The sequence below is a fragment of the Hemiscyllium ocellatum genome, chromosome 2, assembly GCF_020745735.1.
Source record: "Hemiscyllium ocellatum isolate sHemOce1 chromosome 2, sHemOce1.pat.X.cur, whole genome shotgun sequence".
Taxonomy (NCBI): Eukaryota; Metazoa; Chordata; class Chondrichthyes; order Orectolobiformes; family Hemiscylliidae; genus Hemiscyllium; species Hemiscyllium ocellatum.
Genome location: NC_083402.1, coordinates 9,456,058 through 9,479,266, shown reverse-complemented (window position 1 = coordinate 9,479,266; position 23,209 = coordinate 9,456,058). Strand labels below are relative to the sequence as shown.

The window sequence follows — 23,209 nt, the reverse complement described above, 5'->3', positions numbered from 1 at the left end:
ACTGGCCTTAGGAAGGTGAGAGATAAAATCATGGATAGGATAAATAGACAAAGTCTTTTCCCTGGGGTGGGGGAGTCCAGAACTAGAGGGCATAGGTTTAGGGTGAGAGGGGAAAGATATAAAAGAGACCTAAGGGGCAACATTTTCATGCAGAAGGTGGTACGTGTATGGAGTGAGCTGCCAGAGGAAGTGGTGGAGGCTGGTACAATTACAACATTTAAAAGACATCTGGATGTGTATATGAATAGGAAGGTTTCAGAGGGATATGTGCAAAGTGCTGGAAAATGGGACTAGATTAGGTTGGGATATCTGGTTAGTATGGATGAGTTGGATCAAAGGGTCTTTTTCCATGCTCAATGACTCTATACGCCCCCATCAAATCACACAATGGGTGAACAGTAGAGCAAGTCCAGCTTAAGGTGTGAATGGGATTTGATGCAAAATGATTGGAACAGGTTTACATTGCAGTTTGCACATCAGATATTTCAGCCGCCTGTGATGGATCAGCCTTCCTGGATACAAAACAAGAGAAATTTAAGTTAACCACGCAGACAGTAAATAAAAGCTGACCTTCAGATACAATGAGTGGCCATTCCCATAGGATTCTCTCTCTCCCTCTCTGTCTGTCACTCAAACACACACCAGTATTTGTGTTCAATACTGACACTGTTCGACCTACTGTGTATTCAGGCGAAAAAGTAAAACTTGCATTTAGGTATCATCTTTAACTCACCCTAATGTCAGGATTACTGAAATGTAATTGGGCAGTTTGAAACCAAGTCACAAAGTGAAGATCAAGACAAGACTCAATCGAGTCAGATAGCATAAAACAGACCCTTCCGTCCAACCAGTTCCTGCTGAAGATAATCCCAAACTAAACTAGTCCCACTTGCATACTCCTGGACCCTATCCTTCCAAACCTTTCTTATTCATCTATGTGTCCAAATGTCTTTTAAATATTGACAACATTAAAAATCACACAACACCAGGTAATGGTCCAACAGTTTGGACTATAACCTGGGGTTGTATTTTTAACTCAGTCCACCCCAGTCCAACACCGGTAACTCCACACTTTTAAACATTGTAATTGTACCTGCACCCATCACTTCCTCAGGAAGTTCATTCCACACGTGAACCACCCTCTGTGTAAAGGATTTGCCTCTTATGTCTTTCTAAAATCTCTCTCCTCTCTCCTTAGAAATGTGCCCCCAGTCTTGAAATTTCCCATATTAGGGAAAAGATAACTACCATTAACCCTAATTATACCTGTCAGTTTTTTATAAACTTCTATCAGGTTTATTTCTATGGTCCAGTGAAAAAAGTCCCAGCCTATCTTTATAACTCAAACCTTCCTTACTTGGCAACACTCTGGCAAATCTTTTCTGAATCCTCTCCACCTTAATAATATCCGTCCTATAACTTGAGACAGTATTCCAGCAGAGACCTGACCAATATTCTGTATAACCCAACATGACTTCCAAACTCCTATACACAAAGTAATGATGCCATCTTCTTCATATCTACTCCATCCAGGCCTCTCAGTAAATTTTAATGAGATCTCTACTTCATCATTCTAAACTCCATCGGACACAGATCCAGAGTCCTCAAACACTATTCATATGACAAGCTCTTCATCCCTGGAATCATTCTTGTGAACTTTCTCTGGACCCTCTCCAAGGCCAACACACCCTTCCTTTGATATAGGGCCCAGAATTGTTCACAATATTCCAAATCCGTCAATATGTAGACACCATCCTTTGATTTTAAAAAAATTAACCTGTTTAGAGTTGTTATAATGCACCTCTGGAGAAAGTAGGACTTAAACCCAGGCCTCCTGGCCTGGAGTATAACACCACAAGAGCCCCTAAAATGGAATTGTCCAGCTTATAGTGCAGAAACTCAGGATTGAACCAGGGAGCCTTTAGACTTGGTGTTAATGCTCTCCTAACTGAGCTAGCTTGGCAGATAGTGTAGTGTTTGAGACTTGCTGCTGGATTGCAAAACCATTTGGACTATGCACTTAATTTATCAATATTGCATACATTTTGTATTATGTTTTGAATGTAATGACCTGGCTTCCCCAAATCTGGCGAGCATTAAAATTTTATTGGGTAAAACTGATTTCGAAAGAGATTATGAAACCCTTTCAATAAAACTCTGTCATTAAAGTGAAGAGTGGCTAAATTATTGTCATTATCTGAACAGCAACCAATACCCATGGAGTTCTATTCTTTTTCCAATTATTGTGATGTGTGATTAGTGTTTTCCATGAAATTTGGTAGATTGAGATTGGAAAGTGAGCAGGAATCTGATTGTCAGTATCTGGAATAAAATTCAACTCCATCAGGTTTTAATCAAACATCTCCCTGAGGTTGAAGTTTAAAGTACACTCCAGTGAATTGAAATGATTTGGGAGATTTGATTAGGTCCTCAGTATCTCAGCACATTCATACTATGAGGAGCTAAATCATGCAAATCAGGATGGAGCCAGTTTTGATCTCCTGGTCTCAGCTGAGCTGAATTTCAGCTGGAGCTATAAGGGCTCTCCAAGTGTTCTGTTACTAGGATAGGGATAGAAAACTGCCCAAGGTTGCTACTCCTGCTGGTATCCAGTGACCTCTACTGGATGTATTACTGTGGGATCACTGGTTTGACCAGGATGGCTCAAGTGTTTGAATCAGCCAACACTGAATGAGCAAGGCTTACCCATGAATCAAGCTTTAGGCATTTGTAGATAAGAGTCTGCCAGCGATATTCCATACCTGGTTTTTTGCTTGTATAAAATGATCCACATCACCAGGAGAGGAGGGAGTTTCACCACAAGTGGAATACATAATATCACAATGGGGAAAGTTCCTGTGAATGAACAGAAAATAAGGGATCAAAACACAAGTTACAGACAAACAATCCAGGGACAGTTAATCAAATTCTGTGGGCAGAGTCGGAAGGTGAAGATAATGCAATGACACAAGACAGAATGGAAAATGCCAAATAACAGCATTTCACAGTGACAGGAATTAATGCCAATATATTTACAACGAAGGATTGAATTTTGCCATATTTTGTCATGACAGGATTAAATCTAGTATTTATACTGATAAAGGTTAATGCTGTAGTATTTGCCTATCACAGCCAATACTGTAGTTTAAGATGATGATGTTGGTGATTACTGTGGTACAGTGAATTACACAATATTCAGAGGTGAATAATGTGGGCAAGCTGATACAGGTAAATGCAGTAGCAATTAGAGTCATAGATTCCTACAGCATGGAGACAGGCCCTTTGGCCCAAACTGGTCCATGCCGACCAAAATGTCCAACTACGCTAACCCAATTTCCCTGCACTTGGTCCATATCCTTCTAATCCTTTGCCATCTATAGATTGTCCAAATGCCTTTTAAATGTTGTTAATGTACCTGCCTCAACAACTTCTGCTGGCAGTTCATTCCATATGCGTACCACCCTCAGTGAAAAACGTTGCCCCTCAGGTTCCCTTTTAATCTTTCTCCTCCAACCTTAAACTGATGCCCTCCCGTCCTCTGGAAACCCTGGGAAAAAGACTGAGTGCATTCACCCTATTATGATCTTACACACTTCTGTAGGGATTCCCCCCCCCCCACCCCCAGCAACCTCAGCCTCCTACACTCCAAAGAAAAATGTCCTAGTTTGTCCAACCTCTCTTTATAACTAAGACTTTTGAGTCCTGGCAACATCCTTGTAATTTTCTTCTGCAACCTTTCCAGTTCAATAACATCCTTGTTAAACCAAGGTAATCAAAACTGATCACAGTACTCCAAGTGCAGCCTCACTAACGTCCTGTACAACTGCAACATAACTTCCCAACTTCTGTACTCAGTGCTCTGAGTGATGAAGGCCAGTGTTCCCAAAGCATTCTTCACTGCCTTGTCTACCTGTGACTCCACTTTCGGAGAACAGTGAACCTGAACTCCATGATCCCTCTGTTCCACTACACTCGTTACAGACCTACCATTCACCATGAAACTCCTACCTCAAGTTGACTTTACAAAACACAAGACCTCACACTTCTCTACATTAAACTCCATTTGCAATTTCTCGGCTCACTTCCCCAACTGATCAAGATCCTGCTGCAGTTTCTGCTAACTTTCCTCACTGTCTACGATACCACCTCTTTTAATGTCATCAGCAAATTTACGGATCATGCTTTATAGGTTCTCATCCAAATCATTGATATGGATAGCAAACAGCAATGGGCCCAGCTCCGATCCCCTGAGGCACTCCACTAGTCACAGGCCTCCAGTCTGACAAGCATCCTTCCACTATTACCCTCTACTTCCTACCATTAAGCCAACAATGCTTCCAATTTGCCAGCTTCCCCTAGATTCTGTGCGATCTAATTTCCATAGTAGCCTACCACATGGAACCTTCTCAAAGGCTTTAATGAAATCCATACAGATTACATCAACTGCCCTGCTCTCGTCAACCTTCCTGGTCACTTCATGAAAGAACTCTAACAAATTTGTGAGGCATGATCTCCCATGCACAAAGCCATGCTGACTACTCCCAATCAAACCCTGTCTTTACAAATGCATGTACATCTTATCTCTCTGAATCTTCTCGAGTAATGTACCCACCACAGATATTAGGCTTACTGGTCTGTAGTTCAGGTTTTTCTTTGCAGCCCTTCTTGAATAAGGGCACAATATTCATTACCCTCCAGTCTTCTTGGACCTCACCAGTGGGTAACAATGATGCAAAAATATCAGCCAGGGCTTCTGCAATTTCTATTCTAGTCTCTTGCAGTGTTCTTGGATACATCTGGTCAGCACCAGGGGATGTATCCACCTTCATACATTCTAATACATCCAACTCCTCCTCTACTATGATATGGACTGTCCCTAAGATATGACCACTAACTTCTCCTAGTTCCCAAATCTTTATGTCTTTCTCCATGCTGAACACAGAGGAGAAATATTCATTGAGAGCCTTGCCCACCTCCTGTGATTCTACACATATATGTCCACTTTGGTCCTTGATGGGCCTTATTCTCTCTCTAGTAACTCTTTTTCCTTGCTGAGGGTAAATAATACAGTGGCATGGATAAATGCTGTAACTCTTGGTGGAAAGGGTAAATACAATAATAATCACCATGACCAGTCAAAACTGTTGTTATCACAATGTTAAGGGGTAACTACTCAGTGTTAAAGGTAAATAGAGTCATAGAGTTGTACGGCACAAAAACAGACCATTTGGTCCAACATACAAGTCGTTCTGCTATGAGATAATGTTCTGCAATTGGTGTGTTCCTTGGCAACATCACGCTACATAAAATCACGCCATGAGAAACTGCTATAGCAATTGTGCAATAGAAGCTTGTGCTATGAGAAACCTGCTACACATGTTCAGCAGAAAGTTCATATTTTGCAACCAACATCTCACAATTCATCAATCATGATACAGCCAATTCACTGACCAAACACACGTTATAGAAGAATGACCTGAAAGAAGAACTAGCTGCATATCAATAACTTAATATAAGTTATTAACAAAATATAATATTTCTAAATTTGCAATGATATAAAGCTGAGAATGTGATTTGTTTCTACTATTCTTGGGGTTTTTTGGTTTTACTTCTGTGAAAACAAAATCTTTATTTAAACCTGACATTGTCTTCATTCCTACTATTAATCTCCCCATATTCTGTAATGGATCAATGCTCATCTTTAGCTCTTCGTTTCTTTTTTACATATGTAGAAAAGCTTCTACTGCTGTCCTATATGTCATAGAATCCCTACCGAGAGAAAGCAGGCCATTTGGCTCAACAGGTCCACACCAGCCCTCCACTCAGACCCATTTTTTTACCCTTTGACATTACATTTCCCCTGATTACTGTAACTAACCTACACATCGCTGAACATGGTTGGCAATTTAATACAGCCAATTCACTTTACCTGCACATCTTTGGATTGTGGGAGGAAACAGAGAACCTGAAGGAAATCTACACAGACACGGGGAGAATGTGCAACCTCCATACAGACAGCTGCCCAAGGCTGGAATTAAACCCAGATCCCTGGCACTGTGAGGCACCAGTGATAACCACTGAGCCACCCTAATTTTCACTCAGAGTCAGGTCCAAAATAGACTGGTCACTGATTGGTTTCAAAATGAGTTATGTGACAGTGCTGTCACTTTAAAAAGGTTATTTTGTCCTTGATGTTTTTGATGGTAGGTTGTAAAAGCAGAGATTCAGAAGAATCTAGGGAGTAACAGTGGCACAGTGGTAGGGCAGCACGGTGGCACAGTGGTAGGGCAGCACGGTGGCACAGTGCTTAGCACTGCTGCCTCACAGCACCTGAGACCTGGGTTCAATTCCCGACTCAGGCGACAGACTGTGTGGAGTTTGCACGTTCTCCCCGTGTCTGCGTGGGTTTCCTCCGGGTGCTCCGGTTTCCTCCCACAGTCCAAAGATGTGCGGGTCAGGTGAATTGGCCATGCTAAATTGCCCGTAGTGTTAGGTAAGGGGTTAATGTAGGGGTATGGGTGGGTTGCGCTTCGGTGGGTCGGTGTGGACTTGTTGGGCCGAAGGGCCTGTTTCCACACTGTAAGTCTAAAGTCTAAAGTCTAAACAGTTTAACAATGGAAGGGAGTGGCCAGCTCTCCCAGTTCAGATTCTTTTGAGTTTGTTTTTAGCTGTCGCAGTCACAATGTGCTTTGAGTACCAGAAGAGTTGCAAGCTTCAGGAAACAATTCCTGACTGACTTTCTCTGAAATCTCTCTCTGGATATTGTTCCCTCCTGCCCGTAAGAATCTGTGTTTGAATTTACCTTTTTGCCAAGGAATGTATTTATAGGATGTTACTATATTGGGACAGTTAATTCGTTAAGTTGCTATATTGGTTTGTTTAAGTTTTACAATAGTTTAATTTATTCTAAATTCCCTTTTCTATCATTTGTGTTTCAACTGTTGTGTTTAAATAAATTTTGTTTTGATTAAAGCCAAGTGATTTGACACCTGGAGGGACACCCACTTCACATCTGCCTTTAAAATAAGAAAAAAAATTAGGGTCTAGGCTACCTTCTTAAAATATTTTAAGGGGGTCTGGCGTGGTCAGTAACAGATTGGGGGCACTTGTCGGGATGATTCTATCATTCCAATTTGGGTTCAGAGTTGTTGGACCCAAAGGTAGTGAGTGGTAGGTGTTAGTCTTTTGCTTCGGGTGTTGAATTTGGTTGGTTTAAACAGTGCTTTGTATATTAATTACTCTTTCAATCACTAAGAGCATTTGGGGTGGAAGAAGGGACTTTCAGGGTTTTATTAAAAGTGATCAAAGCAAAGCTGTTGTAAATGGCAGACAAGTTGTTGATCCAAACAGAGTTGGTCGATAGAGCTGCACCATTACCAGAGGAGGTATCCAAGGAGTATGAGAAGATGGAGAAAGCCATCTAAAATGTATATGAGCCAGTGCTAGAAGCTTACAGACAATGTATCAGGAATCATTGAGTTTGAAAGGATCAAACAAAGTAATTTTGAGAGATAGATAAGGGCATTAAAAATAGATCAAACTTATGATGGTCTTAAGATTCTTTTGGAGAAGTTCAAAAATTCACTTTGGGAGGTAGTGAGAACTCGTGGAAGAACAGAGAGTTAAAATGGCAAGATTAGCAGCTGAAATGGCTGATGATTATTAGATAGTTCATAAATCAAAGTTTGGCTTTTGACATCAATTCCAATTTGTGAGAGATAGAAATTGAGGTAAAGAGAAATTTTCAGATGGATAAGGAAAAGTACATCTTAGTGAAGATAATAAAGATAGCTTACCACAGAGTGAAAAGGAAACCCCTGAAGGGAAAGAGGAAGTTAAAAAAGCTCAGATGTTCTCACTGCAATAAAGTAGGCCACATGAAATCACAGTGTTGATGATTTTAAAACAGCACTGGGAAGACGGATATTGGAAAACAGGATAATCCAATGAATTTTGTAAAAGTGGGAAAGGAATGCACAGTGGAGGTGAAAAAGCTGTCTCAGAATGTACAACATAGAGTCATAGAGATGTACAACATGGAAGCAGACCCTTCATTCCAACCCGTCCCGATTGGTTGAGAAGGAAGTGTCAGATCTTCTTAAACCACATACTTGCAAAGGTAAGGTTTACTCACATAGTCCAAGAGTAGCAATAAATGAGTTACCATCTTAACAGATGTGGGATCATGTCAAACTTTGATGTTGAGAGATGAGGAGATATGGAATTCAGAAGGACTAATGCCAGACTATTGCTAGTACGTGGAAGTCATGGTGAGATGAGAAGTACCCCATTATGTAGAGAGAGGTTGGATTGTCTGGTGCAAAATGGCAAAATGGTGGTAGAGCACTGGAGGAACTCTTGGTTCCAGTAATACCATTTGTCTTTGGTAACAACATAGTTGGATCACAGATAGGAAGGCTGCCTACTGTGGTCGAAAAAGCAGTGGAAAATCAAGCAACTGAGGTATTATACAAAGCATATTCTGAGACTTTTTCCTGACTGTTTGATTATAAGGTCACAAAGCCACTGGTTGAAACAGGAGGTGAAATCAAAGAATACAGATAAGGAAGCAGAAGTAGAACTGTCAGAAACCAAGTTCATCATCAACTACCTGATGAAGGAGCAGTGCTCTGAACATGAGTGCTTCCAAATGAACCTGTTGGACTAGAACCTAGTGTTGTGTGATTTTTAACTTTGTCCACCACATAAATCGCATCATCCATTGACATTTCTGCCACCTCTAAACAGACCCCACCACCAGGGATATATTTTCCTCCCCATGCCTTTCTGCCTTCTGCAAAGACCATTCCCTCTGTGACTGCCTGGTCAGGTTCACGACCCCCTACAACCCACCCTCCCCTCTTGGCACCTTCCCCTGCCACCGCAGGAATTGTAAAACCTATGCCCACACCTCCTCCCTCCCTTCCATCCAAGGCCTAAAGGAGCCTTCCACATCCATCAAAGCTTCACCTGCACTTCCACACATGTTGTTTATTGTATCCGTTGTTCCCGATGCAGTCTCCTCTACATTGGGGAGACTGGATGCCTTCTCGCAGTGTGCTTTAGGGAACATCTCCGGGACACCCGCACCAATCAACCCCACCGCTCCGTGGCCAAATATTTCAACTCCCCTCCCACTCTGCCAAGGACATGTAAGTCCCGGGCCTCCTCCATCACCACTCCCTAGGCACCTGACACCTGGAGGAAGAACGCCTGCCTCATCTTCTGCCTCAGAACCCTTCAACCCCAGGACATCAATGTGGACTTCACTAGTTTCCTCATTTACTCTCCCCCCACCTTACCCCATTTCCAACCTTCCAACTCAGCACTGTCTTCATGACCTGTCCCACCTGTCAATCTTCCTTCCCACCTATCCACTCCAGCCTCCTCTCCGACCTATCACCTTTACCCCCACCTCCATTCACCTATTGCACACTTGGCTACCTTCTCCCCAGCCCCCCCCCACCCCGCCCATTTATCTCTCCACCCCCCAAGGCACCCAGCCTCATTCCTGATGAAGGGCTCTGGCCCAAAACGTTGATTCTCCTGATCCTCGAATGCTGCCTGACTTGCTGTGCTTTTCCAGCAGCACATTCTCCTACAGACCTCACTTTCTCCTACGTCCACCCCACCCCAACACTGGCACCTCCAAGTCATGTCAGAGACCCATGTTTGATCAAATGGTTGAGACAAAACAAGAACAGGTGGAGGACCAAGTGGATATTTTTAGTTCAGAGTTTTTTTTTATCAAGAAGGATACACAGAAGAATCTGAGGGTATTCCTAAATGTTACCATGTTTAAAATGATGTCTTGATGAGGAAATGGCAAACATCACATATTCAGGTGAGAAATGAGCAGATGTTCATCAAGTTGTATTATCAGTGGGTTATAGAAAGGAGATATTGCAGGTAGCACATGAATTACCAGTAAAGGGTCTTTTGGGGATAAGAAAAACTCGAGCCAAAATATCAAACATTTTCACTGGCCTGGATTGGCCTGGACCATTGCATCGCATTTAGGACATCTGTTTCACAAATGTCTTAAAATTAAGAAAAAGTTAGGATCTAGGCTAACTTCAAGTATTTTGAAGGGGTCTGGCCTGTCCATAACAGTTGTCTGAAGAAACTGTCTTAAATATGCTCTACACAAATCTGAGGGGAGAGGCAGAACCTCAGTTTAATAACTCTACAGAAAGATGGTGACAAACCATACATTATTCCCTCAGTGCTACACTGGAGTGTCACACGATATCTAGAGTGGAAATTGAACCCATGTCCTCATAACTTAGAAGTTGGACTCATATCAATAGTACCAATGGCTGATAAATTCTTTGCATGGTACCTCATCATCACTGTCACTCTCTGTAGAATAAAGAATGTGAGAATGGGTTCTTACCAGGTACGACCTGCAGCTGTACCTCTTTCTGGATCAGGTACTGATAAAATCGAAAATTGCGTTTTGACCTGTATTCCACCAGACACAGGTAAGTGTGATTGTCCCTCACACTCAGCTGGTTTATCCTGGTCGAGGCGTTTCCCTCCTCTGAGTTCCCGATGAGCTCGTACCGATTTCCACCGTGTCCAGTTGTCCAAGTTCCCTGTGATTGGGCTGTAAATGTAACGATGTGTTGGTAGGGCTCCTTCCTCATCCAGGTAACAGTGGTCAGGGTATGGGAGTCTCTGGCCATGAAAATACAGGGTAAAGTAACTGAATCTCCCTCTGTCCCACTCACCACTGGGATATTTCCCCGAGCAGCTGAGGAAAGGACAAACATCAGAATGGATTAGTGCCTTGGTGAAATTTATTTAATTTAATTTATAACAGTTCAAAGCTCTCCTTGTGGTCTAGTTGGTAAAGACATTAGTCAGTGTAGTGCAGAGCTACTAAAGATCACAAGGAATGTAGGGTCAGGGGTCAGGTAGCCTTGAAAAAGGCTACAAATAGGGAATATGAGAGATATCGAAGTTTCTCAGATTAGCAGAAATGAGAAGCGGTTCAACATGCATTAACACATTCCAAAAGCTTACTTGCTTTGACTTCCCAGCATCTTCCATCAGAAATCCTGAGTGGATGATCCAATGAGGTCCTCTCCAGTGGTCCCCAGCATCACAGATGCTGGTCTTTGGCGAACTCAGTTTTTTGTGACATCAAGAAATAGCTGATACTGAATACTGCAGAGGCTATGGGCCCTGATAACATTCTGGCAATAGAACTGAAGACCTGTGCTCTAGGACTTACCGCACCCTAACGAAGGTCTTCCAACATTTTCAACACTGGCATCTACCCAACAATGTTGAAAATTAACCAGGTGTATCCTGTACACAAAAAGCGAGACAAATTCAACCTGGCCAATCACCGTCCCATCAATCTACTCTCAATCCAGGCCATCTCTAAGAGAGTTCCTCAGGATAGTGTCCTAGGCCTCCATTCATAAGGTCAAAAGTAGGGATGTTTGCTGACAATTGCACAATGTCCAACACCTTTCAGAGTTCCTCACAAGTCTGACACAAACATAATATTCTGGCTTGGCATGAAAAGTGGCAGGTAACATTCACATCCCACAAGTGCCAAGCAATAGCCACCTTCAATAATTAATAATCTAGCTACAATTCCTTGAAATTCGATGACATATCCATCTCTGAATCCTCCACTATCAACATCCTGGTGATCCATTGTCCAGAAAATGAACAGACTAGGCATATTAATACAGTGGCTACAAGAACAGGTAAGGAAATTTGAGGTGAGTAACACATCTCCTGATGTGTTACTCCAAGGCTACAAGGCACGAGTCAGGAATGTGCTGGCATACTCCCCTCTTGCCTGGATGGCTGCAGCTCCAGTAACGTTCAAGAAGCTGACACCATCCGGGACAAAGCAGCCCAAGGATTGCCCAAAGCAGCCCTTCTGGAATGTAAAAATCGCTCACTCAAATATTAACACATATTAGCAGCAGTAAGTGCTATATATCGACTGCAACAATCCACCAAGGTTCATTGAAAAGCAGACACAGCCCTTACTATCCAGAAGCACAAGTTCTGCAATTGCATGGGACCCATCTGCAAGTTCCTCTCCAAGCCACTCACCATCCTGCCTTGGGAATGTATCATCATTCCTTCAGAGTCACTGGGTCAAAATCTAGAAACTCCCTCCCCAACAGCATTATGGGTCTAACTACAGCACATAGACTACTAGAAGGCAACTCACCACCACCTTATCAAGGGCAACTAGTAATGGGCAATAAGTACTGTTTCAGCCACTGACAAACTGAAAGGGGAAAAAAAGTCAGTTAAAAGTAAGTTTGAAATAATCATCAGTGGGATAGTATTTGGAGCAATGTAACTTATGAAAACAAGGTAAGAATCCAATATAATAAGGCTGCATGCACTCAGAAATGTTAGCAGAACAGACAAGAAACAAATAGAGAAAAAAGGGTTAAATTAAATTGCTATTTTTCAAAGTTACAAAGAATTACATAGGACAGTGAAATGGTAAGATTCCTGGTGAACAATGCTATGTCTAGAATGTATGGCTCCATCCCTGTGAGAGAAAGGCAGATGTGCCACAAGAAGCCATTGTACTGTGGCAAAAAATAGATCAGATGTTTCAGTCCATAAAGATTAGGTGTGCCATCAAAACAAGATTAGAGACTTAGTAAGTGGCCATCTGTTTATCTCCCCTCCTTTCTGTGCATGTGCCCTGGCATTAATTTACTATTCAAACGTCATAGAAGGGATTTGACCATGATTAGATGAATGGAATCACATGTATTATAGATGATAGGAGCATCAAATCATGTAAAGCCTATGTTAAAGGTAGTATAATAACCAATGCTTTGTAACGCCTCTAGTAGATCCATTTTTTCGATTGGAAGTGTGATTCTCCCTTGCATATACATGTATAATCTCCAGTAAATTCTCCAAGTGTCTCTGTTTGATATTGTGGGCCAGCTTAAATTAAAGAAACTTCTTGTTTACATTCTCTAATCTGTAACTGAATAAAAAATGAGGGTAAGGAGAAAGTGAGGACTACAGATGCTAGAGATCAGAATAGAGAGTGTGTTGCAACACACTCTCAACTGAAAAATGAGGGTGGTTGATTGAATAATAAAACAAAAGGATTGAGATTATGCTGTATACAGATTATTACAGGATAAATAGGAAGCCCAACCATGGTTCTACAAGAGGAGTAAAGTTGAGAAAAAATGTAAGGGTAATGAGATGTTCAAGTTTGCTATCATCTACTGTGGAGGAAATCCTCCATTTAGGGATATAGGACCACAGATTGGAAGTGGAATATGGCATCATCAGAGCAATGGAGATGGAGGGGGATGGGAACCTATGCAGCCAGTCGCAGGAAGAGGAATCAAGGACAATGACCAAAGACAGAAAGGGAAAGAAAAGTGATAGGCAAAGGAATCAAAGAACAGAATCAAACAAGGCAACAGTACAAAATATTGGGAATGCGACAAGAAATGCCAAACAGACAGGCTTTGTGCCTGAAAGCACGGATCATTCTAAATAAAGTGGATGAATTAATCCCACAAATAAATGTAAGTGGGTATGATATAGCTGGGGTTATGGAGAAATGGCCACAGGGTAACCAGGGATGGGAACTGAATATTCAGTACTTAGGAAGGACAGACAAAAAGAAAAAGGTGATGGAGTTGCATTACTAGTTGAAGATGATATAAACACAATATTGAGGAAAGATATTCTACCCAGACAATGTGTGGGTAGAATTGAAAGATGTCAAGGTGCAAAAAATAATAGTGAGGGTGGTATATAGACCACCAAACTCTAGTGATGAAGTTGGGAATGACATTAAACAGAAATCAGTGATATATGCAGTCCCACCTACAGGACAGACCAAGCAGAGGTAGCAGCACATTCATATTCAGGGAAGGAGTTGCCCTGAAAATCCTCAACATTGCCTCCAGACCCTTGAAATGTCAAGACACGGGTAGCGAAACCTCCTGCTGATTACCATTCCTCAGCTGATGAATCAGTAATCCTTCATATTGAACAACACTTCAAGGAAACAGAGGGCAACAAGGACACAAAAATGTACCCTGGGTGGGGGACTTCAATGTTCACCATCAAGAGTGGCTCGACAGCAGTACTACTGATTGAGCTGGTCAGGTCATACAAGACATAACTGTTAGACTGGGTCTGCAGCAAGTGGTGAAAGGACGAGCAAGATGGAAATATGTACTTGACCTCAACCTTATCAATCTGCTAGCTGCAGATGCATCTCTCCATGGCAGTATTGGTTAGAGTGACCAGCGTACAATGCTTGTGGAGACGAAATCCCAACTTGACACCTCGATCATATTGTGTGGCATAACCACTGTGGTAAATGGGACAGAAAACTGTCCCAACAATTCAAGAACGAGGCATCCATGAGTCATTGTGGGCCATCAACAGCAACAGAATTGTACTCTAGCACAATTGGCAACTTTATAGCCTGGCAAACTCCCCCAGTCAAACATTACTGGTTCAAAGGAGAGAATACAGGAGAGCATGTCAGGTGCAATACCAGGGATACCTAAAAATAAGGTGTCAGCCTGGTGAAACCACCAAACAGGATTATTTTGGGGCCAAACTGCATAAACAGCTAAATTATCCCACAACCAACAGTTTAGATCTAAGCTCTGCTATCCTGCCACATCCAGTCATGGTGGACAATTGAGCAATTCACTGAATGAGGAGGTTCCAAAATTATCCCCATCCTCCATGATCAAAGAGTCCAGCTGATCAGTGCAGAGATAAGGCTGAACCATTCGCAGCAAGCTTCAGCCAAAAGTGCCAAGTGAAAGATCTATCGTCCTTCAGTGGTCCCTAGCATCACAAATACCAGTATTCAGGAAATTCAATTCACTCCACATATCAAGAAACAGTTGAAGGCATTGCATAGTGTAAAGGTGATGATCACTGACAACATTCCATCAACTGTACTGAAGGCTTCTGCTCAAGAATGGATCAGTGTCTTCATGAAAATTTTAAATTATTCCAGTTCAGAATTCTCCCTGTGGTCTAGTTGGTAAAGGTGTTGACTGATTTTGCCATCAAGGAGCCTGAGCAAAACTGGAACCAAATGGCATCAAGAGCGAACTGTCTATTGGTTGGAGTCATGTCTGGCACATAGAAAGATGTTTTTTGTTCAAGGTCAGTCTAGGACATCTCTGTAGGAATTCCTCGGGGTAGTGTGCTATGCCCAACCATCTTTAGCTGCTTATCAACTATCTTCTCTCCTTCAGAAAATCCGAAGTGGGGCTGTTCATCGATGGTTACACAATGTTCAGTACCATTCATGACTCTGCAGATATCGAAGGAATCGATGTACAAATGCAACAAAATCTTAACAATATCCAGGCTTGGGCTGACAAGTGACAAGTAACATTCACGCCACACAAATGACAGGCAATGACCAATTACTCTCAATCTAACGAGCACCCCTTATCATCACTAAATCCTCCACTACCAACATCCTGGGGAATCACCATTGACTAGAAACTCAACTGGACTCACCACACAAACACAGTGGCTACAAGAGAATGTGTATAGTTCTGTCCACCACACTACCAGAAGGATGTAGATGATTTGGAGAGGGTACAGAAAAGTTTTACCAGGATATTGCCTGGAATGGGGCATGTTAGCTGTGAAGAAAGGTTGGCTAGACTGGGTTTGTTTTCACTGGAATGCAGGAGATTAAGGGGCAACTGACAGAAGTTTAAGAGATCGTGAATGCGTGGATAGAGTGGAAAGTATGAGATTTTTACCCAGGATGGAAGATTAATTACTAGGAAACACAGGTTCAATTTATTGTCCAAGCCTGTGTTAACACATTTTGCCTTTCCATAATAAAACTGTCTTCACTTACAGGATCCATATCCATCCATCCATTCCCTTCCTATTCATGTATTCATCAGGTGCTTCTTGAATGCTACTATCTTGTCTACTTCCACCTTCTCCTCTGGCAGTGTGTTACAGCTCACAGGTTCAAGGTGCATGGTGGTGGGGGGGAGGGGGGGAGTGAGAGAAATTTCAAAATATGTGATGTATGTTTTTCGTACAAAGGACGGTGACACACTGCCAGAGGAGAAGGTGGAAGTAGACAAGAAAGTAGCATTCAAGAAGTACCTGAAGAATACATGAATAGGAAGGGAATGGATGGATACGGATCCTGTAAGTGAAGACAGTTTTACAATGGAAAGGCAAAATGTGTCAATACAGGCTTGGACAATAAATTAACAAATAATAGTTACATGTAAAAGAATAAAGCAATAATTATGGGTGACTTGAATCTTCATGTTGATTGGGTTAACAAAATTGGAAAGCATAGCTATGACAACAAATTCATAGAGTACATTAGAGACAGTTTCCTAGAGCAATGTATCACAGAGCCAACCAGGCAGCAGGCGATCTTTGATCTGATAATTGTAGAATATCTACAGCACAGATAGAGGCCATTAGGCCTATTGAGTCCATGCCAACCCTCTGAAGACCATCCCACCCAGACCTGGCCCCTACGCTATCCTTGTAAACCTACATAACGAATCCATCTAGCCTAAACATCCCTGGATACTACTGGGCAATTTATCATGGCCAATCCATCCAACCTGCACACCTATGGAATGTGGGAAGAAACTAGAGCACTCAGCCAAAACCCCCACAGACACAGTGAGAACGGTCAATCACTCATGGCTGGAGTCAAACCCGGGCCCTTGGTGCTGAGGCTGCAGTGGTAACTACTGAACCACCATGCCAACCCATGGGTATAGGTAATGAGGCACAATTAATAAATAATCTCTGTTGAAAAGATACCTGAGGAAGTAATGATCATAACGTGACAGAATTTAATATTCAGTTTGAAAGCGAGAAAATTAGGGCAGAAACAAATGTGTTTAATTTAAAGGAAATTACAATGAAATGAAGATTGAGTTAGGTAAAGTGAAGTGGGCAGATAAATTAGCAAGAAAGACAATAAGCAAACAGAGGCAGTCATTTAAGGAGCTAATTCATGACTATCAGCAAAAATACATCCCAACAAGCAGGTAAGATTCTAAGAGAGGGATGTTATGGACAGTATTAAGTTGAAAGAAGCAGAATGTAAGGAAGCCAAAATCAGTGATAGTCCCATAGTCTGGGATAAATTCAGAATCCAGTAAAGGAGGATTAAAAAGATAATAAAGACAGAAAATTAACTCAAGGCAAACTAGCGAATAATCCAAAGAGTTTCTTTAAATGTATGCAAAGGAAGAGAGAGAGGTCAAAGTGAATGTAGGTCCCTTAGAAAATGAATCTGGGAGGATGGTTTTGAGAACAAGGAAATGGCAGAGGAATCAAACCGATATTTTGCACCAGTCTTTCTGGTGGCAGACACTTTGAATGTCCCGTCAATACTAAAGAATATGGGAGAGGAGTTAGGTATTATCATCATCATTAAAGTAACAATATCAGATAAACTAATAGGGTTAAAGGCAGATATTGTCCCCTGGCCATGCATCTGAGGATCCTAAAAAAGGTAGCTACAGCGATATTGGATGCATTAGTTGTAATTTTCCAAAAATTATTGAGTGCTGGAGAAATACCAGAGGATTGGAAAACTGCTAACATGGCATCCCAACTTAAAATAGGAGAGAGGCAAAAGGCAGGTTACTGGAGGCCAATTAGCTTAATACCCATTGTTGGAAAAGTATCAGAGAGAAAAAGAGATAGAGATAGAGCGAGTAGCTTTATTTGTTGTTTCTATCATATACAGCTTGTACAATAAAGAAACGAGACAGCATTCCTCCAGGACCAAGGTGCTATATGAACACACAGACTACATGAGAATATAGTCATACACAGCGCAGCATAAAATGCATAGAAAAGTGCAAAACATGCAATACAGCACAATAATTCCTGACAAGACGAGAGGCACGGTGGTGGACAAATTATAATACCAGAACGAATGATAAATAATAAAACATTATTTTAGCAGCAATTCAAAATGTCATCCACAAGTTGCAAATGGAATAGAGTATGATCATACTGTGTTAAGGAGCCTGATGGCTTTGGGGGAAGAAACTATTGCTCAGTCTGGCAATGAGAGAGTGAACGCTCCAGTATCTTCTGCCAAATGGCAGGAGGGAGAAGAGTTTGAGTGGGTGGTATGTGGGGGTCATCCACAATGCTGTTCACCTTGCAGATGCAGTGTGTGCTGTAAATGTCTGTCATGGAGTGGAGAGAGACCCCTGAGATATTCTCAGCTGTCCTCACTAACTGTTGTAGGGTCTTACAATTCGAGATGGTGCATTCCAGAACCAGGCAGTGATGTAGCAGCTCAGTGTACTCTCAAGCAACCCTCTGTAGAATGTAGTGAGGATGAGGGATGGGAGACACTGCTGGGCTTTCTTGACTATGGATCTGATGTTGGGGAACCAGGTGAGATTCTCCGCCCGGTGGACATCAAGAAATTTGGTCATCTTCACAATCTCCACTGGGGAGCCATTGATGTCCAGCAGAGAGTGATCGCTCCGTGCCCTCCTGAAGTCAGCCATCTTCTATTTCATTTAGTCCACGTTCAGAGACAAGTTGTTGGCTCTGCACCAGTCTTTTAGCTGCTGCATTTCCTCTCTGTATGCTGACTCATTGTTCCTGCTAATGAGATCCACTACCATTGTGTCACCAGTGAACTTAATGATATGATTTGAGCTGTGCATTGCTGCACAGTTGTGTGTCAACAGGGTGAACAGTAGTGATTTGAGCACACAGCCCTGGAGGTCCACACTGCTCAGTGTGATGGTGTCGGAGATGTTTTTCCCAATCTAGACTGACTGATGTCTCCCAGTCAGGAAGTCCAGGATCCAGTTACAGATGGAGGTATTCAAGCCTAGCTGACTCATCTTTCCAATCAGGTGCTGAGGAATGGTAGTGTTAAATCTGAACAAAATCAATCAATACGGAAGTAATAGCAGAACATTTGAAAAATCAGAACCTAATCAAAGAGAGTCAGCATGGCTTTATGAAAGGAAAGTCATGTCTGACTAATTTATGAGAGGTTTTCAACTTAGTCTCAGCCAGAGTAGATACAGCAGAAGCAATAGATGTATTATATTTGGACTTCCAGGAGATGTTCAACAAAATACTTCACAAAGCCTAATATAAACTAAGAGCCAATGGCATTGAAGGTAGTATATTGGCATGAGCAGAGAATTGGCTAATGGGTAGAAAACAGCAAATGGGGATAAAGGGTTCTTTTCCAGACTGGTGACCTGTAAACAGTGGGGTTTCACCAGGAACCTTGCTGGGACCCAATGTTCACAGTATGTATTAATGACTTGGTGGAAGGAAGTGAATATAACGTGGCCAAATTTGTAGACAATATAAAAATATGTGGAAAGGCAGATTATGAGAGGGATACAATCAGTTTACAGAGAGATATTGATAAGTTAAATAAGTGGGCAAAAATATGGCAAATGGAGTATAATGCGGAAAAAGATGAAACTCTTCATTTTGGAAGGGAGAACAGAAAAACAGAATATTATTTAAATAGAAAGAAACCATAGAAAACTGCAACACAAAGGGATTTGGGGCTACTTGTGCACAAAACACAGAAAGCTAGCAAGCAGGTTCAGGTGGTAATCAGGAAGGCTAATGGAACATTGTTCTTATTTCAAGGGAGTCAAGGAATAAAAGTTGGGAAGTATTTCTGCAATATTCTCATAAACCTGGTGAGACCACATCTGGAGTATTGCGAGCAGTTTTAAGGAAAGATGTCAATTCATTGGAGGCAGATCATGGAAAGTTCACTGAAATGATCCCAGGTATGGAGGTATTGTCTGCTGAGGACCAGGTTGGAGTTTTTCTCACTGGAGTCTGGAAAAATGAAAGGTGATCAGATTGAAACATAGAGGATTCTTATGGGGCGTTTCAAGGTAAATGCTGATAGGATGGTTCCCCTCATGGCAGAGTACTGGATCAGAGGTTATAATTTCAGAATGAAGAGATGCCAATTTCAGACTGAGATGAGGAAGAATTTCGCCTTTCTGAGAGTTGTGATTCGTTGGAACACCTTGCCACAGAGAACTGTAGAGGCAGGGTTTATATGGGGCTGAGATGGATGGATTCTTGATCAGTAGGAGAATGTGGGATTATCAGAAAAAGGTGAGGAGGTTGACATGGAGATCAGCCATGATCCTGTTGACTAGCAAAACAGGTTCCGTAGGCAGAATGCCTACTCCTGTTCCAATCTCTTATAGTCTTGCCTTTGAGCTGAGTGGCATTCCAGAGGATAGGTAAGAGTCAACTACCCTGCTGCGGGGTCTGGAATCACACTCAGCAAACTTTCTTCCCTGAAGTCAATTGGACTTTTTAAAAATGATACTCAGCGATAGTTTCATGATCGTGGTGGCTGAGGTTAGCTTTCCTAATGGACAGTAGCTGTTGTCATGGGAATTGAATCCTTGTTACCAAGGCATGAGTCTGGCATACTGATTTAGTGTTATCATCACCATGCTGAAACCTCCTAACTGGGTTGCAGCATTGAGTGAGTGTGTGAGAGACTGCGGGAAGTTTCAGAGACGGTGATGGGATGTTCTATAAATAGCAGCTGACATCTCTCTGTCACTGCCTCCTGACTCAGACCTGAAAGAACCCAAGAAAATGAGCCAACCGAAGAGCTCCCGGACCAGGTGGAACTTGTCCTCATTGAGCTGTCAGGGTAGCAGCACCATCTGAACATTGTTCCTCACCTTTCACTTCCAGATTTGTTAGAATCTTTGGTTTAATTCTGCCAATCTTGAGCTCCACATAACACAGATAGAAACCAGCATCCCTCAGGCTCAGTCCCTCCATCATTATTGAGGCATCGTTGTTGGTGAGATTCCCCACGAATCTGAATCGATTCCCATCATCCCGCTGTATCACATTCTCACACAGCTCACCCTGGGAATGGTCTGGACCAGGATATGTACAATTAAAGATACAAGACTGTGGTTTTATCTTGTACCATAAGATGGAGCCGGTGAGTGTGAGGTTGGTGTCAGGGTGGGTGAAGCTGCAGGGTAAGACAGCGGAGCCTCCTTCCTCAGCCCGCACTCCATCCGCGATTGTCATTGACCAACCATTAACATAAATCTCTGTGAGGAGAAAGATTGAGATTATTAATACAGAATGGGACTGGTTTTGAAAACATTCAACATATCTCAATACATAGAATTTGTCATGAAGTGACAACAGATATTTCATACAGGCAGAATTGAGATGGGGTGACACTGACATCAGACTCCATGGAGTGAGTTAGAGGCTGGAATCTAGTTGAGGGTTTTGGGTGGTTTCTAAGTCAAGTGTTGGATAACAGGCAGGGTATTCCGGGCTGCATTTCAACCCAGGGTTTTAGTTGGGTTTGACAATCCGTTCCTAATGCAGTGTCACTGCAAGTTTGTTGTGCAGATATAGGCTGTCTGGTCACTTCAGGATTTAACACCGGTGCAACTCATTTATACAGTAACAGTACATAATCTCATCAAGGGGCTTATAGTGTTTAATAGATTTCCTTTAATCAGAGATGTGTTTTATATGGACTTCAGTAAGGTGCTCAACAAGGTTCACCATGGGAGACTGATTAGCAAGGTTAGATCTCATGCAATACAGGGAGAACTAGCCATTTAGATACAGAACTGGCTCAAAGCTAGAAGACAGAGGCTGATGGTGGAGGGCTGTTTTTCAGACTGGAGACCTGTGACCAGTGGAGTGCCACAAGGATCGGTGCTGGGCCCTCTACTTTTTATCATTTACATAAATGATTTGGTTGCGAGCATAAGAGGTACAGTTAGTAAGTTTGCAGATGACACCAAAATTGTAGTGGACAGCGAAGAGGGTTACCTCCGATTACAAAAGGATCTTGACCAGATGGGACAATGGACTGAGAAGTGGCAGATGGAGTTTAATTCAGATAAATGCGAAGTGCTGCATTTTGGGAAAGCAAATCTTAGCAGGACTGATACACTTAATGGTAAGTTCCTAGGGAGTGTTGCTGAACAAAGAGACTTTGGAGTGCAGGTTCATAGCTCCTTGAAAGTGGAGTCGCAGGTAGATAGGATAGTGAAGAAGGCGTTTGGTATGCTTTCCTTTATTGATCAGAATATTGAGTACAGGAGTTGGGAGGTCATGTTGCGGCTGTACAGGACATTGGTTAGATTTACAAGGATGTTGCCAGAGTTGGAGGATCTGAGCTACAGGGAGAGGCTGAACAGGCTGGGGCTGTTTTCCCTGGAGCATCGGAGGCTGAGGGGTGACCTTATAGACGTTTACAAAATTATGAGGGGCATGGATAGGATAAATACGCAAAGTCTTTTCCCTGGGGTCGGGGAGTCCAGAACTAGTGGGCATAGGTTTAAGGTGAGAGGGGAAAGATATAAAAGAGACCTCAGGGGCAACCTTTTCACGCAGAGGGTGGTACGCGTATGGAATGAGCTGCTAGAGGATGTGGTGGAGGCTGGTACAATTGCAATATTTAAGAGGCATTTGGATGGGTATATGAATAGGAAGGGTTTGGAGGGATATGGGCCGGGTGCTGGCAGGTGGGACTAGATTGGGTTGGAATATCTGGTCAGTATGGACGGATTGGACCGAAGGGTCTGTTTCCATGCTGTACATCTCTATGACTCAATGACTATGAGATAGTTCAGAACAAAGGAGTGAATTTTAAATTGAAAGCTGCACTGTACAGGAATAAGGTCAGGAAGCACCACTTCGTACAGACTCTGAAAATCTTTAATTGTCTCCTGGGATTCCTGGGAAACAACTGAACCTATCAGAATTGGTCCGTTTTGTTTGGGAACGATTTTGAGAGATATGGAACAAACCTGGGTGGATATAATTTGGATACTAATCAGCCATGATCTCACAGAATCTGTGCACAGGATCGATGGATTGAATATCTCCTGCTGTTACATGATCTTGCTGTTTCATGGTCCATCTGATTTCTCCCTGTCCCTGTTTCTGTGACTCTGACTGTGACTGCACTGAATTTTCACCACTCCTGATCTTTTGAGTGAAGTGATTAAAAAAGAGCATATGAATTTGAAAAGTTATTGGAAAATACTCACTAGATCCGTGCACAGAGACTGACAGCAGGACTGCAGAAAGCCAAATGTAGAGAGAAATCATTGCCATTTCTTAAGCGTTTCTTCTTTCGCATTCACAGCTTCTTGTCTCCTGACAT

The 23,209-nt window shown here is 42.3% G+C and overlaps 1 protein-coding gene across 1 annotated transcript; it reads right to left on the bottom strand.

The window, feature by feature from the left end:
- Positions 1–2,713: 2,713 nt before the first annotated feature.
- Positions 2,714–23,163, bottom strand: LOC132829874 (uncharacterized). Its single transcript, XM_060847274.1, has 4 exons — positions 23,094–23,163; positions 20,736–21,122; positions 10,397–10,756; positions 2,714–2,856 (listed from the first exon to the last, which is right to left on the bottom strand). The coding sequence occupies exons 1-4, from the start codon at positions 23,158–23,160 to the stop codon at positions 2,714–2,716; spliced, it is 957 nt and encodes a 318-aa protein (XP_060703257.1). The 5' UTR covers positions 23,161–23,163.
- Positions 23,164–23,209: the final 46 nt, after the last annotated feature.

Coding starts and splice junctions, on each gene's coding strand:
- LOC132829874 (XM_060847274.1), bottom strand. CDS start 23,160: ATGGCAATGATTTCTCTCTACATTTGGCTTTCTGCAGTCCTGCTGTCA. Junction 21,123..23,093: donor AGTCTCTGTGCACGGATCTA/GTGAGTATTTTC, acceptor TTCTCCTCACAG/AGATTTATGTTAATGGTTGG. Junction 10,757..20,735: donor AACAAATCTGGAAGTGAAAG/GTGAGGAACAAT, acceptor TCCTTTCCTCAG/CTGCTCGGGGAAATATCCCA.